Here is an 18,395-nt window from a genome sequence, read left to right on the forward strand (position 1 = left end):
TAACTTGCACAAGATGACAACACTGCAGATTTATATCAAGAACTGAATGAAGAAATAAGATTTTCCTACAGCATTTTCATGGCTTCAGGGGTGCTTTGGGTACTGCTGGAAACTCTGGCTGTAGTTCCATGCACATCTGCTACTCTCTGCCATTAAGGTATTCATCAGGAATAAAAAATATGCATATCAAATATGCATAGCAGTAGGAGCACTGCTGATTTTTTCTTCTACTAAACGTAGTTGATTGCTTGGGTGTTTTAGTCTTCTATCAAGGAACAACTTAATATAATTTACAGTATTAGTCTGTACTATCTGCTAGTCACATACCTGAAGCCTGGTTTAGATTAGAATACAGCATTAGCAGGGGGACATTGAAATGTCGTGGAGGTCTGTCCCCACATTACCTGCAAAAGGCAGAAGAAGCTGGAAGCCTTTTGCAAGACCAGCTCCTGCTCCATGTTAGTGCAACCCAGAGGTAACTCACAAAGAGGACAGGATCACCTAGGGCTGTGTCTGTCCTTCCTCTCCCATATCAATCTTTGCAGAGGTGACCAGCCTGTGATACCTACATAAAGTTGCTGCTCTTGCTTTCACACCCAGGGAACGCCAGATCTTTTTCCAGGTGCTCCAGCTACAGTGTCCATACACCCTTCAGCTCACACCAATGTCCAGCATTGTGCAGCAAAGCCACTCGTGGTGCTTAAAGCACAGGTAGGATGACTTGGACTTCCATCAGAAAGGAAGAATAATATCCTAGTGATTACAATACTGCTGTAAGCCTCAAGAATCTACTTCTAGGTTCCAGCCCTTCCACAGATATTCTTGAATGACCACAGAAATGTCACTTAATGCAGCTATATAATGAAAACAAGATTTCCTTTTCTGTGCCATTCTTCTGTCTTGTATGTTGAGACTGTTTTTGAGCAGTGGATAAAAGATACACTCCCAGTGTGGCTAACTACAGAGACTGAGAGTGGGCATCTCTGGAACAAGATGACACTAAAGATCTTTTCAAATGCCGGGTGGGGAAAAAAAATCAAAATACCTGAGAACAGACAAATACCATTGTCAGTTCACACAACAGCTATTGAATAAATTCATACAGTCATCTTTTGCCACAGCAAAAAGGAGAACTTAAGGAGATACACTTCTCACTTCCCCTCTTTTGTCAGTGTGTGTGCTTTTGTAAGGCCTGGTGCTCTCACTAGGTCCACTAGGATTAAATCATTTGTATTGTACAAAACCACCATGTTAATAGTTCCCAGTGCAGGATGGAGGTAGTAGTTATCTTAGTATTTCTACTGCATTTAGTTATTTTTATAGTTCTGCACCTTTTTCCTGCTGAGAGAACTGAATAAAAAAATGACTTTGAAAGACATTATAATCAACAGCTGCTGGCTGCAATTACATTGTGTACTTGATGTCTTCATAAAGTACCTCTAGTTTAAACCCACAAATCTTTCAGTTTGAATTCTCTCCCAGCTCTGTTCTGTTTTGTTATTTTAGTGGTGTATTTACAGGAATGATCACTAGAGTATATGGGTTTATATAACAAAGATATAAAAAAAAGTAATCGGAAGATTAAAATTTCATCAGCTATCTTTACACTTGAAAAGTGACATTTTGTTCCATTTATGACTGATATTTACAAAGGCAAGCCTTATGGACAATAAAGAAAAAAAGCATTTGGGTTTCAGTGCTGTAAAAGCTTATTCACACTTGAGAAAATTATTAGATGAAGACTTTCAGATTTAAATGGTCATAAGAGAGACATAATTGTAAAGTAAGCTCAAATTTAACAAGGGCGTTTTAAGTCCAAGTCAATTATGGACAAGTCTGCAGTGTTACAGCTTCTGAGCACATGAAACTTAGCTATTACTGAAAATATCCAGCAAGAAATTCTTTGCTATATATGAAAATGTATTCATATGATTTATTAAAATATATTAAGATGATACTGAAAAGAATTGACTATAATAATTTTGGAAGTTTCTATTTTTTGAAGTTAGCTGGAATACTTTTTTTCTCTGAGCAACTAATGTCACTTTAACCTTTCCTCCTCCATGGTAAGAAAGTAATTTTTTTGCAGATTTTCTCTAAAGACTTAATAATTTCCTTGCAGTCTGCCTCCAGGCTAGCAGAATCACATTCTTCACATTAGATAGGATGGCCCCAAGGACACCCTAGAGTCCTGGCTTCTCTGACTCATTCAATTTCTCCTAGGGACTTGGATATTGCTCCTTTGGCTTTGCAATAAGGTAAAATCCAAGCAACAGATGACCAAATCCTTACGTAGAATGCCTCATTCCGTACCCCAGACTCTCACATCTGACACAGTAAATGCAGAAGTCACTATTTAGCAATTTTTCTCCTCCCCCATTAATGTTTTCCTCACCTTTGACTCCTCAGGCATTGACAATGAGTTGTTGATATCTTCTCCTGTCGCAGACCTGACAGATTTAACACTTGCACGTGATGTTTGAGCCAGGGGAAGAGTCCTTCCAGCAAAACTATGTGAGTACAGAAAGTTCCTCTCACTGCAGGGTCTCACTGGGTGGCTAGGAAGTGACTCTCCTGCATAAGGAAACTGTGAATCCAGAGCTTGCAGTCCATGTACTGTCACTGCCAGTTGGCTCTGTGGAATTTTTGGGATTTAAGCAGGCTCAGTTGGCCTGACAGTCTTAATTGGTGCTGATTGGGTAAGCATCTAGAAAATGATGTCAGAATATTTTTAATGTGCTCCCATGTCATCTACAAAATTAAATATAAATTAGAGCTTCCAGGGTAGAACCCTTCTTTTCTTCCAAAGATGTTGCTGGTAAACATTTCATATGATGATGAAACAAGGGAGTAGTTTGTCTAGCAACAACTCTAAATTAGACCTGATTTTGGGGCAGTAAAGGTACATATACTTGTGCACTCATAGTGTAATCTGCTAGAATGAGAGAGTAGGGTCTATTCTCTGTCTTTGTGCATCTTTCTCTAAGAACTTAAGCAAACTTCATAAGGATAGAGGCAATTTGTTGTGTCACCGAAATAAATAAATAAATAAATAAACATGCCTCAAGCCCTAAAACATTTCCCATGCTGTTTCCTACATGCGATACCAAAATGAGTATTACCTTTCACCTGCTCATCCAGTTTCTGTGTGAGAACAGCAGGCCATTATCAGTTCTTCAGAACACAGTTGATGTTCAGTCCAGTGTATCAATGGACCTTAATCCAAACCTACAAAGCTTTGTATGCAGTGCTCAAACAGTGAAACTGTACCTTGATGACCAGGGAATAAAGGATCTATTAAACTGCCACTTCTGTTTGAATAAATGTTGTATCAAAAACTTTAGAGATGGCAATGGTTGTTAGCCTATTTAGAAGCTATTTAAAATCTAATTATCAGCAGCCCATAACATCCAGGTTGTATAAATTCATACAGAAACATAATTGAATGCATGGGTTCAGAAAAGACATTTTTCTAAAGTCCAGACTCTAGTACGCTTTATAAAGAATATTCCTTTGAGAGTCTGCTGATGGAGTGACTACTATGGAGTTGGACAGAAAGGAATGAGGAAAAGCTGTTTTCCTTCTCCTTGCTGATGCCTCTCATGGGAAGGCTCTTTGCTAGTCTGGTTTATTTAACAACTAGCTGGGAAGACCATTACAACCCACATATCTGAGCAGGAGCAAAGGTGGAACCTCTTTGGGGCTCCTCATGTCAGGAATCTGTACCTGATGCCTGCCACTGTGCCAGAAAAGCATCTTCAGGGCAGGGCTCCCTGATTCATAGGAGTAACTCCAATGGATGCATTTCCTTCTTGATTTATAGTTGAAATACTTGGATATTGCTCTGGAAGGATGTAAATTTTCACTGAGTTCTCTCATTAAGACATTACGTTAATGAAGTGTTGGAGAGGGTGAATAGAAAGGCTGACTATGGCTACTATCACCTGGGGGAAATAATTTTGAAATTGATATTTATAGTGATTAAGCAATTGTCTGAGGTTTAAATCTTTGAAAGAGGAATGAACATAAACTTCAGACCTGCAACTTGTCGCACTGAAGAAAGTTCTCTGGCTGCAAGTGACATTGCTTTTATCTTAACTATGACCATAGCTAAAGTTAGACTGGGATTTTTTTTTAAGCTTGGATGTTCACATTCCTCCTTTTCTAGTAAAAAGCCCAGATTTGCTGTATGTTTGAGCTGGCAGAGCTAAGCCAGTTGTCTGAGGCTGTTGTACCCTAAAATTGTTTTTCACTCTTTACAGTTGATTACACAGCAACTTCCCCAGCCACCTGACCAGCTGATGGTTGAGAGAAATGCCATGTTTAAAGTGCCTCTTTTTACCTGACTTTGTGCAACGTGAAGAAAAAAATTTCAGCCCCCATCCCCAGAACCAATCAGTTATATTTGCACATTTATACTTAAAGAAAATAAAATCTCCCCAGTGCATGACTTGTTTCCAAAATAAAGAGAGATTGCACAAGAAAAATTACTCCATTGCAGAGACCTCTCTGGAGCATGAGACACTGGGACTGGAGCACAAAATGGCATTTAAGAGCCACAAGAGCTCACTCTGCTAAAGGCTCAGCTCAGAGTGTAGTGCTCTGTCCTTTTTATTCAATCTACTAAATTTATCAATATGACCCATAAAAGAGTAATCAGCACCCATAGGGCAGAGGCACCCTGGATTCAGTTGGTACTTACCCCAGTTGCACGCTTAAGCCGGGGTCTGTAAAGCTGTGTCTCCTCTCTTGCCACTCACAGAGAAGCTGCTGGGACTTAGCTGCTCTGCTGCATCATGAAGGCTGTGCAGTCAAGAAGGACATTACAGGATCATGCCCTTATTTCAGCATTTCGGACACATCTCTGCAGGGAAGAGTAAAAGGCTGTATTTCACAGCTATGATATCATTCTTGTAAGCTATAATTCAGCATGAGCCACTATAAAACCTTTCCCATGACATCAGAGCTGTGAAATATAGCTGACTTCAACTGCAGAAAATTCCCCCACAGGAATAATTGTTTCCTGGCAATTGGTGTTTGAAGGACTGATCCTTTAAAAGGCTGGCACAAATCCCATCTAGGTAATGTTGGTCCAGGCAGCACTTCTCAGGAAATGTTATGTGCAGGAGCAGAGGTATGGAGCCTCACCACAGGATCTGGCCATAGAGGTGGTGGTATGAGCACTAGAGGAGCCTGTTAGGTGATGATTTTCACTTCCTTGTGCCTCAAAAATCCATGCAGACCTCCCTAATAGCAAAGTAGTAGGTTTGCTCATATGCTGCGCTCCCTACCTCAGACCCTGCCTCCCCAGCAAGGAAAGGCGTGCACAGTCAGAACCACTGTCTAATCTGTCTTTCCATGTCTGCCTTCCAAACACAGATCATCCTGATACATCCATCCTGATACACAGCAGCTCACCAGGTCTGCCGCTTCTTGGGGAAGTACTTAACTCACCTGGGCATGTCCCAACATCCCCCCACAGCAAGCTGGCAAGAAAATGGAAGTCAAAAAAATGTGTTAGATGCAATTTCCTCTTCCATTTCACATGAAGGAAGATGTCCACTTGAATGCAGTCCAGTGAGAGCCAGGGTAATAATCGATGTTGGCAGAGACATAAAGGACAAGAGTTTACCCAGGTCAGAAGGTACAGAAAGAGGAGAAAAGAGACTATAGACAATGAGAGGGTTAAAGCCACCTCAGCTCTCCCTATCCTGATGTCTGAATCTGCTAAATCTGCTGCCTGTGCCCTGCTCTAGCAACCTGCTCTCTAGTTTGCCACTGCTCCATCAGTTACACTGAAAGCAATTGTTGAACACATTGTAAAGCTTAGTCATGCCAGCTTTTCCTGTTTCTCCTCTGGACAGGTCTTGTTGTGAATGCAGCTCTGTTCTTGCTGTTCTATGTCCATGGTTACATGTATGTGTGAATATACCCAGGGGTCTGTGTCTCTCTCACAAACTCTCAAAGCTGTGTGTGGACACAGCTCCCATGACCTGCAGGACAGAGTTGTCTTTCCCTGGCTAATAAGAAAGATCACTACAACCCTTCCCTCTTCTCCATAAGAAATTACACTGTGTCAGAATTAATTGTAATATTTACATTCTTCCTCTTAATGGTAAAAATCTTAATCCTTCTCACACAGAAGCTACCTCTTAAGAGTATTTTACTTTTGAAACAGTAAAATAATATTGTTTGAACAGTCCTGGTCCATTACCTACTATTCATATAAAAGCTAAGTGGTATTTCTTTATAGAAAATTATTTACTGACAGGAACTCTAAGAGACTTGAGGTTATTTTATACAATTTAGTACCAAGAAAACAACAGCCAGAAGAGTAGATCACCCGAGGCATTACAGGTGCTGTAACTCCTTCGGCATAGCTCAAAGGCTAAATTCTGTCTAATGTACACCTTTAAATAGACAAAACGATATAACAGGAGAAAAAATGGTCTTTTATATAGAATATGATCTAAGTAATGTTTCATGAAACACAATGAAACAAACAAAAATTTTCTCTTCAGTTTTATATAGTCAGATTGTCATTCCACAGTTGTCATTTACAAATACTAAGAGGTGCTGTATTGAATTTTTAGCTGGTTCAGAATGATTTATTGGGTTTTTGTCAGAATACTGAAAAAAGAAGGAAAACCCACTAAACTTTTTTTCCAAAAAGCATCAGTGAGAAAGAAAATGAAAATTAATCATATTATCCTTCTCTGAAGTTATAGATCTGTTTGAACTAAAAATTCAATGAAGTGTTTACAACAAAAATATATGTTGTGGAATATTTCTATCAACTAATTCTAATTCTTCACATTGTAAAATGTTTCAAAGCTTTCATTAGGCATTTTGTGTGACTGGTAACCTGAGACACATAGTATTATTTTTTTCCTTTTGAATAGAAGCTTTCAGCTTTTTTAAAAACAGAAGAGCTGTCCACAGTACTCTGGAGTACTGCATCTGTAGCTTTTTGCATGTTGAAAATTATGTCATATTCAGAGATAGAGATCGTTTTCATAATTATTTTGTAGGTGCACCGATATTTAGTATTAATAATAGTAGGAAGCAGTAGCTAGTAAAAACACACAGGTAGTAATGAACTAGCTGTGGTTTGTTTTCTATTTTTAGAAGTTATTAGTGAAATAATTTACATGCATAACTATGTATTTAAAGATTCAAAACTCTGGCAGTAGATAATGAGAAAACCAAAGTGTCCACTTCATTTCTTGTGCAATAACAAGCAGGTCTATTATGTGTGAGGTATTGATAAATACACACATTTATTTCACTGACCTGTTAAACCAGGTTGACTCCTTTCTAAATGGAATCAAAGGCAAAACTCCTTAAATGTGAGGGGAAAATCCTGGAGTTAAGTCCAGTTTCTTCAGTCCATAACTATAGCAACAAAATGTCTCCTGGGAAGATAGGGTGCAGTTTTTCCAGCACTAATTTAATGTAATATGGTAACCTCATCAATATCCCCAATCAGAAAGTAATCAGTTACATCCCAAAGTTCAGGCAGTAAAAAGAGAAATATCTGTATTGACTTTTTCAATGAAGGGAAGCAAATGGAGATAAAGGGGACCCACAAACACCCTAAATCCAAACATCATGACTCCTTCCCCATACTCGGTACAGATTCATTGTGATAATTTGAAGGACCATTTACAACATTTTGAATCAGAAACAGCCCAGGTTTTCAACAATCATTATTACTTGTCTACTTTGTGGACTTATTGCTGCAGTGATGACAGTTAAGTACCTTTGGAAATGCTAAAATAATTGCTCTTTTTCTTTTCAGAGATCCTTTGAGACTGCAAGGACTATTTAAAGAAGGAAGACGGCATGAGATTGGATTTAGTGCAGTAAAGTAGGTTAATTTGAGGACAAGACAAAAAAAATCATTATTTAGACCTCCTTGTGTTGCCATGATGAGAACTTACCATTGCTTCATGCTGCTGTTTTGGGCTGGTCAGACCCACCAAAGTTTCTTAACTCCATTATCCAAAAGGACTAGTGGCTTTCCAGAAAAGGAAAAGGTTTTGGTGTTGTCTGGAAACAGCAGGCAAGACCTCCATCGTTCCAAGAGGAGCTGGATGTGGAATCAGTTCTTTTTATTGGAGGAATACACAGGAACTGACTACCAATATGTTGGCAAGGTAAGTTTCTTTAGTATGCATCTACATTTTGATTTTAGAAGCACTGGAAAGCCAGCAGTAACAAGTAGGGAAGAAAAATGCCTGCTACAACTTTTATTTTGTGTTCCTGTGTGCCAACTTCTGCTGAGGAATAATTCAGTGGAAAGGTTAGTGCACTTCAGCTTCAGAATGTAATTAACAAGTCTTCATTTAACCAGGAAGTCCCATGGCAAATCACTGGCAATTCTATTAAAGATTTTGCATTTTGTTTTGTGTCTGGAAATAATGCATCTTAATTATAGGCTAGAGTTTTAGCTTTAAACTGGGATATGTGTTTTCCCTCACACTTACTAATATTGCTGCAAACTATATAAAGCAGAAGAGGTTTGATCTAAGTTAGGATTCACATTTTTGGTGGGGATTGTCTCTACCCAGCAAAAGGTAAATGTTTCCCTTTTTATTACGGACTGCACACAACAATGCTACAGCCATTTTCTGATGAGGTTTCGTGGTGCCACTGAGGACTGTGATACGACCTTCACACCACCAGCAATGCTACTACAAAGCATGGTTGAAGCACACTATGCATATATACTAAGAAGCAACAGGCAGATTGAAAATTCTAGTCTCAAAGCATGCTGTCAGTTGGGAAAGGGTCAAAAAAAATTAAAAAGAAAAGTCACAGCTTAACTCTGAGAACATCCGTCTCCCTGAGCAGCAGACCCCCCATGAAGGTAACAGACTTTGTATGAGCTGTAGAGCTAATGCACCTGTGTTAAGAGCCTAAAGAGAGTATACTGCCCAAGGTGCCACAGTCTATAGGAATATATATTGCAGAATGTAGAAATTATGCTACTGATGATGACATTCAAAGCAGAAACAATACAGCTTGGTTTTCCAAACTAAAATGGGGTTGTATCTGATCTAGTTTGATCTCTCCATCCTATTAGCAAAGGCTGCAGATCACAGTGGTTTGACATTTTATCTCCCTCTGCAAGTTTCTGAGCATTCCCGTGAGAGATGGTGGCTGCTTTTCTTGCCTGCCAGTCAGCTGTCAGTCAAAGCTGGATGCAACATTCCTTTCCTGCTAAATGGCTGCAAGGCATGATTCAAATGAAGAGCTACTCAGCTGGTGTAATACTCATAGAACTCCAGCCAGGATAATCAGCATTCATGAAAGGTACCATTGAGCCCAATCTACAGGAAAAGGCCAAAGGCAGAGAGTCCTCAGAGAGGAGAAGTAGAGAAGGAAGATAAGGGGGTAAGAAAAGATACCGAAACAGAAGAGAGTAAGAGGAAAGAACTAGAAAGACTGAGATGGAGGGAACAGAAGCTTTACAAAGAGGAATCAAGATGAAAAGGAGGGGGAAATTACATTAAATGGGGGTAGAGGATAAGAGTTGGGAGAAAGTTTATCTTAAGAGAGGAAAAACAAAAAACAGAAGATGAGACAGTGAAGGAAAAAAGCCAACAGGTATGAAACATGGAGTCAAGGACAAAAAAAAAAGACAGCAAATTGAAAGACAGCATTCCTCCACACATTTTCCTGTTTCACAGTCTGCTGAGGGTAGTCAGGGTAATGGAGACCTTTTGTCCAAAGATAAAGCATATGGTACTGAGGCGATCCTACAGTGTCTCATTGTCACTGTGAATTTTGACATTAAACCTCATCAGCTCCCCATTCTTTCTGCTGCAGAATTAGAGTACAAGCTATTGACTTCAGAGGGACTGATGGGGAAGTGAATATTCCTGCAGGACAAGTTTGCTGAGAGATAGTTTAAAAATGGTCTAGTTGGACCAGAAAACCAAGACAGTTTCAATAGGAGTCAGAAAGATTAAAAAATGTACGTTATTTTTAAAAGTTGCTCTTCCACCTATTTTTACTTTATTACACTTTCTCTTATAAAGCATAGAAACAACACATAATGTATAAATGTCATTGATTTTGTGTTCCTAAGCCGTTCACATGTGGCCTTTCACACATCTTTCAAATGCCAGAACTGCTCACACTCTTTTAACTGAACAATTAGCCAAGAGGCATGAAAGAGCAGCCTTTTATTATTAAAGTTGAGGATTGGTGTGAGGGGAAATGATAGAAACATCTAAATGTCTCTAAATTGAGGTAACTAGGCAATTTAACTGAGCAATTAAACTTGATTGATGTGGGCAAATGAGGATTATGAACATTTTTATGAAGCATTTTTTTTTTCTCAGAGGACTAAATGTTAACCTTAAATATGGACTTAAAAATGGTAGGAATATAAAGATGAAATGTGAACAGCAATATCTTTTAAAATAATAGCAATATATATATATATATAAGGGAATTGTGCTTATGTCTTACTATATAAACAGGCAGACATGAATCTTCTGGGGTTTTTGTGTTTAGAAGTTAAAACTGGTGGGCATTAACATCATAACCATGATGAAATGAAAAGGTTCTATATAAGCTACAAAAAAAAATCTTTTATTCATGCTGGTTTCACTTTTGCCTCTTCATTTTTTCTAACATCTGTTTAATCCAAACATCTACTTCAAAACTTTGAGATGTAAGAAGTCTGTTGTGAAAGATTCTAAAAAATAACATTACTTGTATAAGACGCCCAAATTACAGTTGTGAAATCCTACAACTACAAAAACCAGATTTGCATCACAGTAGTTTTAGAGTGTAGGGAAAGAACAGTGAAAGGGAATGTATTCAGGTTTGGGATAATAAAAGAGAAAAGTAGTCTCTCTGAAGACAGAACTTAAGCAGTACTGAAGACAATGCTGTAGCATCATCTGAGTCACAGACCAGAGCATTGTTGCTGTCTATACCCTGTAGCCTCTTTATTCATTGAACCCAGAGCTTTCCATCCTTTAGGAGTTAATTGTCCAAGCATACATGAAACCTGGTTTTTGGTATCTGTGGGTACTGTCAGTTATTAAAAAGTACTCCCCAGTTTTGTATGCTGCAGACTTCATTGCCAACCCAAACATGCAGCTGTATCTCACTGGACGAGGACGTGCAGCTGCCAACGAGATGCTGACAGTGTAATAAACACAAGTTGATGTTTGCTGTGGAGCTGACACCAGATCGATAGCTTTATTACCCATACTTGTATTCCTCAATTTCATCCCTGTATATTTGCAAAATAAAGGCTTTTTAAAAAGAGATGAAATTCATGCCCCCAGTCATTCTAGTCTCAGACCTTAAGGAACTTGAAGAAAAGTTCTAGACTGGAATTATTCATTGCACTGCTGAATAACTTGTGAACTATGGCTATGCATTGAAGTGTGACTGATGGGCACAGTGACATTTTAACCTGAAGATATCTTTTCTTCTGGTTCAGAAACTGTAGCACTTGGCAGGGACTCAACCCAAAAATAAAATAAAAGAATTACATGAGCATCAAAGTCTAGCACTACTACTTACTAAAAATTTGCAACATCTGAGTTTGGTTTTAAAAGACATCTAGTTGTACACATGACTGCTTAGTACAATTCGAAAGGACTGAGGTAAATGCAGCTTTAAAGCACAGGTAAACAATGAAGTGGCAGTGCAACTGTATATAAAAATATATGCTACATTTCCTAGAGATCTTCAGATATACCAGGAGAAAAAAAAAAAAAAAGAAAATATCTGCCCTGTTCCAAGATCATACTCATAGGTATACTTACTCTTTGTATGCACTTGACAGCTTTGACATAGCAGTCCCACTGGCTACATAAAATCCATGTACTGGCATCCATCACTGAGTTTAGAGCACAAACCTAGAATCATTGTTACATAAAGGGATGGGATTCCACTTTCTTTAAGACTAGAGAATGATCTGAACAAGTCTTAAATCTTACTCGTTAACCCAAGAACAGTTTCTGGCAGTCTGCAATGGAAAGGACCAGCCTGCTTTCCTGGTAACAACAAGCACGACTGTGGAATGGTTTTGTAACACCTCTGGCTGGCTGGCTGGCACTAAAAGGAAACTTCCAGACATACTTTTCATTTTTGCTGTGTCTTATTGATGTTCATATAGTTCAAGCAGTATGCTCGCCTGGAAGCTATCTGATGTTACTACCTGTACAACCCATCATAAACAATCAACCTCTGCTGACAACTCCATTTTTCAAGGCAGATAAAGTCAAACTCCTGCTGGTATGTGGCTTGGCAAGGCAAAAAGGATACTGTGTTACTGTAGGCAAACCCAGAATCTTTTTGTTTCCTGTTGAAAGAACCTCTTGGAAAGATGAATTCCCCTCTGTCAAGGAATGATTTAAGGTACTGTTGACCCTGCTTTTGAGGAGGGGATGAACTAAATTTTATCACAGCATAGTTTCAGCAGTGTTTTTCTTTTTTTTTTTTTTTTTTTTTTGGTCTGATTTTACTTCTGGCCACAATTATTCTGAAGGCAAGTATAGCAGTGTATTTCAGCAGAAGCAAATGAAACAAAAGGCAGAATCTCCTCCAAACCATTGCAGGTAGAGGGACTAAGCAACATGCTGAGGCAAAATTATCTGGCTGTGAGTACACACAAGGGGCTATTTAAACAAAGAAAATTACAGTCCATGCCTTTTCAGCATTTTAGGGTAACATTACTCCAATGGCTAAAAGGTATCATATCTTAATTGGATGGCATTATAACTAGCAAGAGAAATCTTCACTTTCTCTCAGATTTTAGTGCACTAGTGTTCTGTACCTACCTTTAAAATTTTTGTACCCTGAAAATGCAAGATGTGAAAAGTCAAACTAAAATGACTCCCCCATCTGCAATTTTAACATCCTTTATGCAGCTTCATTGGCACTTGTTCTGTATTTGTTTTCCTTGCCTTGCAACTTGCACTATGATGCATACTTGATGCCTTCAGTTTCCTGTTCCAAGCACAGTGACTATTTGTTATTTTTACAGTGCCTAAAGTTAAAAGTTACCTTTGTAACTTCTGTTAATTCAGAGAGGATCACAAATGAATCTTCCATTCATTTATGATTATTAGAATAGCCTCTCTCAGGGTCTAGATTTTCCATTCTGCATTCAGAGGAACTGTAAGCATTAAGACCAGCCTTTTGCATGTGACAAAACTGATGTACAGGGAGGTTAAGTGGCCTTCCACACAGCTAAAAGTTTGAAATTTCACAGCAGAGATTGGAAAACAAAAAAATCAGAGTTCTTAGCCCCTTCCTTCCCCCCCCCACCCCCCCACCCCCCCCCAGTTTCTATGATTAGGTCACCTGCCTCCCTCTTCTGTAGGCCTAGTACTTGTCATTCTCTTAAAAAGTAGAACAAATGCTGTGGCGCATCTGTGCTTCCATTATTTTTCATCCATCAGTCATATTTTATGTTCCAGCACTTGACTTTCCGAAGTGCCCTTCATTTCTATATTGCATTGTACACACATACCCACACTTGTCTTGTATTCCTCTCTGAGAGATTTACGGGCTCTGGTAGAAGTTCTGTGTGCTGTCGGTCCCTGCGGAATAGAGATGACTCCGTAATGAGGGACAGTTGAGAGGTTAGAGGCCCACAGCGACAATCCAGAAACAGCTTGCAGGCTTTAAAACATCACACAGAGACTAAGAAAGGATATAATGAGCAATGGGTGGGATGGGCAAGGATGTTATTCAGAAAATGACAAGGCAGGAAATACAGCATGGTTAATGTTTACGATCATCATAATTGTGAATCTACTTGGCATCATCCTTGTATCCAAATATATTACACAATATAAGAGCCTTAAAACCATCTGTTTCAAACAAACTGCATTTCCTTCATTATGGCACATGATGGTACTTACAGTGTAACGATACAGAGCCTCCTCCCCTTCTTCCCATTCCGCCTACAGAAGCAAGCAAATCCTGGGACCCTCAAGGCAATATTTCTGTTAATTCTTGTTTTTCATAATTGTGTCCCAAACAAAACAGTTTTGTTTTCCACATGTTAATTACCCACTCATACCATGCTTACATTTTGGATCACATCTTTTCACAGATTATCCTGTTCTACTCTTGTTAGCAGTCTGCACATTGTCCTGAATTGTGTGTCCCTAGACTTCCAGCTGTAGAAAAACAGCTGAACATATTAATCTTCCTCTCTAGGGAGAGAGTACATGTGAAGTTCATGCTTGATTATGGATTATTTAGATTGCTGTTATTTGGAGCTGCATTACTATTTTCTTATTTGTTTGTATAGCACAATAGCATTTCCACTATGAAGCTGCAATATCATGAATATAAATTTTGAAGGCTAGGGACAGCTGAAAAATAAAATCCCTCTTTACCATTGTTACTCCACCATTTGCTATTTACAGTTGGCTTACCAAATAGAGTAAACCATAAAGCTTAGAGAAATCTCTTTATTAAATTAAATATATTGTCTGTGCCTCCCTTTTCCTTTCCTGCCATTTCCCTCATTGGTGAACATCAATTCACAGTGGGGCAGCAGCAGGTTGAGAGCTGTGGCCAGTCAGTGCAACATTTCAAAACACAAACTGAAAATGTGTTGCGATGTGAATGCCGACTGTTGATCTGTATGTGCTAATGCAGACTGTGGCTTGCTTTCACCATGAATGCAGTGAAAGAAACCTCAGCATGCACTTGCAAGTACTTCACCATGCAGTGAAGTTTGTAGTTGTCATGAAAGTCAGAGGTGGCAGATGAAGGAAAGAATTGCCCTGGAAGGAAAAAGAGAAGGAAAAAATATCAGTCTTTTCTCTCCTTTCTTCTAATTCCATTAAAAAACCCACCTCAAAACAGAAAAACAAAGGCTGTAAAGAAATAAAATACTGAGTGAGCTGGAAGTTAAAAGCTTACATTAAAGGACAAAGGCGAAACTTAGCAAATATTTACATTAGAATTCTAATTCCCACTGTTTTCTCAACAGAGTTTTCTATTTTGGAGTAGAATCTGATGAAGATTGCTGTTGTTCTATCCACAGCTAATTTATGCCATGTGGTACAGGACAGGGCTCCTGGAGAGATCAGCTGAAATGGCCTCTGGCTTTATTTCATATTTTGTCTCTTTGTGAAACATTAAGTGATGTTTCACATTAGATGTCTGCTGGAACAAAGGAGGTTTTAATGCATTGCACAGGCTCACATAATTATCATTTAGTCATCTTTAACGTATTGGTCATCTCTGCCCATTCTATATCTTCATGTTGGAGGGCAACATCAAGTTCAGTCAAGTCATTTGTATAACTTTTGTGTTTAGCACCATGTTGTCAGTGGAAGGTTCTCCCCGAAAGACAGAACCAAACAACATATGTGTACCTTTGGCTCTTTGACATACTTCCTTGTACCTAACAGCCCTTGCAATCAAGCTGATCAGGGCACTGGCAGAGGATTTAAAGGGCATGCAAACTGAGGTGTCAGAGCATTCATTCATAGTTCCTTTCCACTTTGTGTAGTTTTAACATTTCAAGTCAGTTGCTTAAAGCACAGTTAATGCTGCTTATATTGGCTAAAATTGCTCACAAAATGGGAATAACATAATTCCCACATCTTGGGAATAACAACTGCCAAGGGAGTTGTAGGCAAAGAGTTAATGCCTGTAGAAGAAAACTCTTGCATGTATATTTGTGGTAATTGTAAATTCAGGTGAGCTTGACCCTTATACTACTTGCAGGTAGATCCTATCAGGATCTACACCATTCACCTTACAAATATCTGTTATTTTACCTACAGAAATATTTTATGAACAATTTCCTTTAGAATTTTGAGACTGATAGTATCACAGCAATTATATGTGCTTCAGAGAGAATTCTTTCCTTTCATGAATACTAGATATTATATAATTAGGAGAGCATAGACACAAGTATTCTCACCAAAGGAATTCCAGGTTCTCCAGTCAAGATTAATATGCATTCCTAGATAGGCTATCCTGGATCTTGAACCTGAATTGGTGTGACTTTCCCTATTTTCAGAATTTAAAAACCTTCCCCAAAGACTATGACTTTTCAGACATTATAGAAAAAAACATTTCATCACTGTCACTGTCCTTAGATGCATCCAATTTTTTTTTTATGGAACTGTGTCCAATTTACTTAAAAGGTTCCTGATTTATTGGTTTTCTCTGCTGTGGATAATGCTTCACTCTACCAGAATTTTCTGCCTGACTCAAGGCTCTTTGGGGCCCGTGGGCAAAGTGCCATTCCATATCCCTGAGAAGTTCTCCTTTATTCATGACAAATGGATCCAGCATAACACACCCTCTGGTCAACTCATCAATCACCTGGGTGAAGAAGTTGTCTTAGGACATTCTGCAGAAACCTGGGTTGCTTGCACACAGACATATTGCCCTTCCAGCAAACATAAGAATGTTTAAAGTCCCCCAAGAGTACAGGGTTTCCTCCATCTGTCTAAAGAGGGCTACATCTGCTTCATCTCTTTGAACAGTCTGTGGCAGATACCTAATGTGATGTCTTGTGTTGGCTTGTCCTCTTCTTCAAGATCTCAACTATTTGTCACCTGTTTCAAAGCAAAGTTCCACTTACATGTGCTGATTATTTGCTAGTCCACCTCCTTGCCTTCCTGACCTGGCCTCTGTAAGGATCTACATTCTGCAGCAGCATTGATGTCACTTGAGCTATCCCTTCACAGCCTCACTAATGGCACTTTGAGGAATACTTACTTGAAAGAAGAATCTATTCAATGCCAGACTTGCCTAACATTTCCCATAAACATCTTTCTAGGTTGAGGAGTCTTCCTCAAAAGGGTCCTGTTGAGAGATAATTTTATATTGCATCTACTGCCTCACAAACCCTTTATTGTCTGGTTATATAGCACAAACTTCTGTTTAGAAACAAAGTTGGAGAACATAACAGAATGGAAATACTTATTTTCCCAGCTTCTGACCTACAGAACTAAATGACAGAAGCATGAAAATAGATTAAAGACTCAATTAAACTTATGGATCTGTATTAGTATCCTTTTTGTTACATCTTCATTTAAATCAGAATGTGGGTTCTCATTTGTGTTAGTGTTTGTCTGTATCCTCCCTTTTCCATCCCCCTTCTTCTTCCCTGACACACACACTTTTATACAGCATATAAAATTCATACACACATTTCAGGGTTTGATTGTCAGCATCAAGCACTCAGAATATCAAAGGGTCACCTTTGTCAGTAAGCAAAGGATGAGCATTTGCTTTCAAGCACATCCATCAGGGAGTAGTCAGAAGCTGTTACTTGCTGAAGAAGCCTGATGTTTTATTCAACTATATCCCACTAAAAACATTTCTGGATATTAGGCCAAGGTTTTCGGGGTTTTTTTTGTTTTGTTTTGCTGTTCATCTTTCAGCTAGCTTCTCCTGTACCGCCACAGGGGAATAGAGGTTTTCACAGACTGAGAAATAGATGTGCTCATATACCTTAGTTAAGGTGCTGTATTTGCTTACAATTTAATTATGAAGCATTTTTGAAAGTTCATGATTCCAAAGAAAGTACTTTTTCAGTGATTAAACAGATAATTCTGACCATTGATAAAGAGTAATCAACTGTCCCTGGGTAAATTCTCAGAGAAATCAAAGATAAATAAATCTGGACATCTAATACAGACCTATTTCACTAACTATATACATGACATAATTTAAAGACTAAAGGACATACACTAAAATTATTCTTGAAGCGCATGTTTGCTGAATGTACTCTTTTCAAAAAAATATTTTCTCCTAATCTTAACAGAATACCTGCTGCCATCTTCTAGTATATGAATTACCTTGTCTAATTGACTAATGTAGTAGAGGACAAAAGTCCCATTATAGTCAGTAGAAGGATATCAGGATATTGGAATTAATTTCCTCTGACTTGGAAAAAAAGCTGTAAAGAAAGTTGGTGCTCTTGAATTGTAGGCACAGTTCTAATTGAAGAAAGGAGCTTAGACATGCATCCTTTATCAACTCTTTGTATTCACATTGAATGTTATTACAAGTCAGGCACTTAATTTTCCTTAACTTCTCAAATGAGAGCACACATATTACTTTTCAAGGAATTTTTAAGATATCTCAAGCTACTTTAGCTAATATAGGCCACCTTGGAATTCAGAAACCCACCTACCTACCCATCCAGAGCTTTGGTGACAGTAACCTTCAGCTGGGGGATAATAACAAAAACCTGAGAACACTTAGATTTTCTACCATTGCAGCTGGATTAAGAAGAGCTCATCTGCCCCACCCTCTAAATACAGTAAGCTGTGGCAAAGCCACAATATTGCTATTCTAGATTCTAGTTAAATGATACCCAGCCTTTCCATAAACACAGAACAAATTATACACAAGGTTTTCAAATGATG

The 18,395-nt window shown here is 38.6% G+C and overlaps 1 protein-coding gene across 3 annotated transcripts in view; it reads left to right on the plus strand.

Moving 5' to 3' along the window:
* The window catches only part of LOC110482821 (cadherin-6), a 97,138-nt gene that overhangs the window by 43,697 nt on the left and 35,046 nt on the right, over positions 1–18,395 (plus strand). For 2 of the 3 annotated variants that reach the window (XM_021552334.4, XM_021552335.4), the window contains exons 2-3: positions 2,410–2,514; positions 7,802–8,159. In XM_021552334.4, the coding sequence (XP_021408009.1) occupies positions 7,929–8,159 (231 nt within the window). In that variant the 5' untranslated portion in view covers positions 2,410–2,514; positions 7,802–7,928. The remainder of the gene's footprint in view (positions 1–2,409; positions 2,515–7,801; positions 8,160–18,395) is intronic. The other variant, XM_021552333.4, reaches the window with a different exon arrangement.

The sequence above is a fragment of the Lonchura striata genome, chromosome 2 (assembly GCF_050655825.1).
Source record: "Lonchura striata isolate lonStrDom1 chromosome 2, ASM5065582v1, whole genome shotgun sequence".
Classification (NCBI taxonomy): domain Eukaryota; kingdom Metazoa; phylum Chordata; class Aves; order Passeriformes; family Estrildidae; genus Lonchura; species Lonchura striata.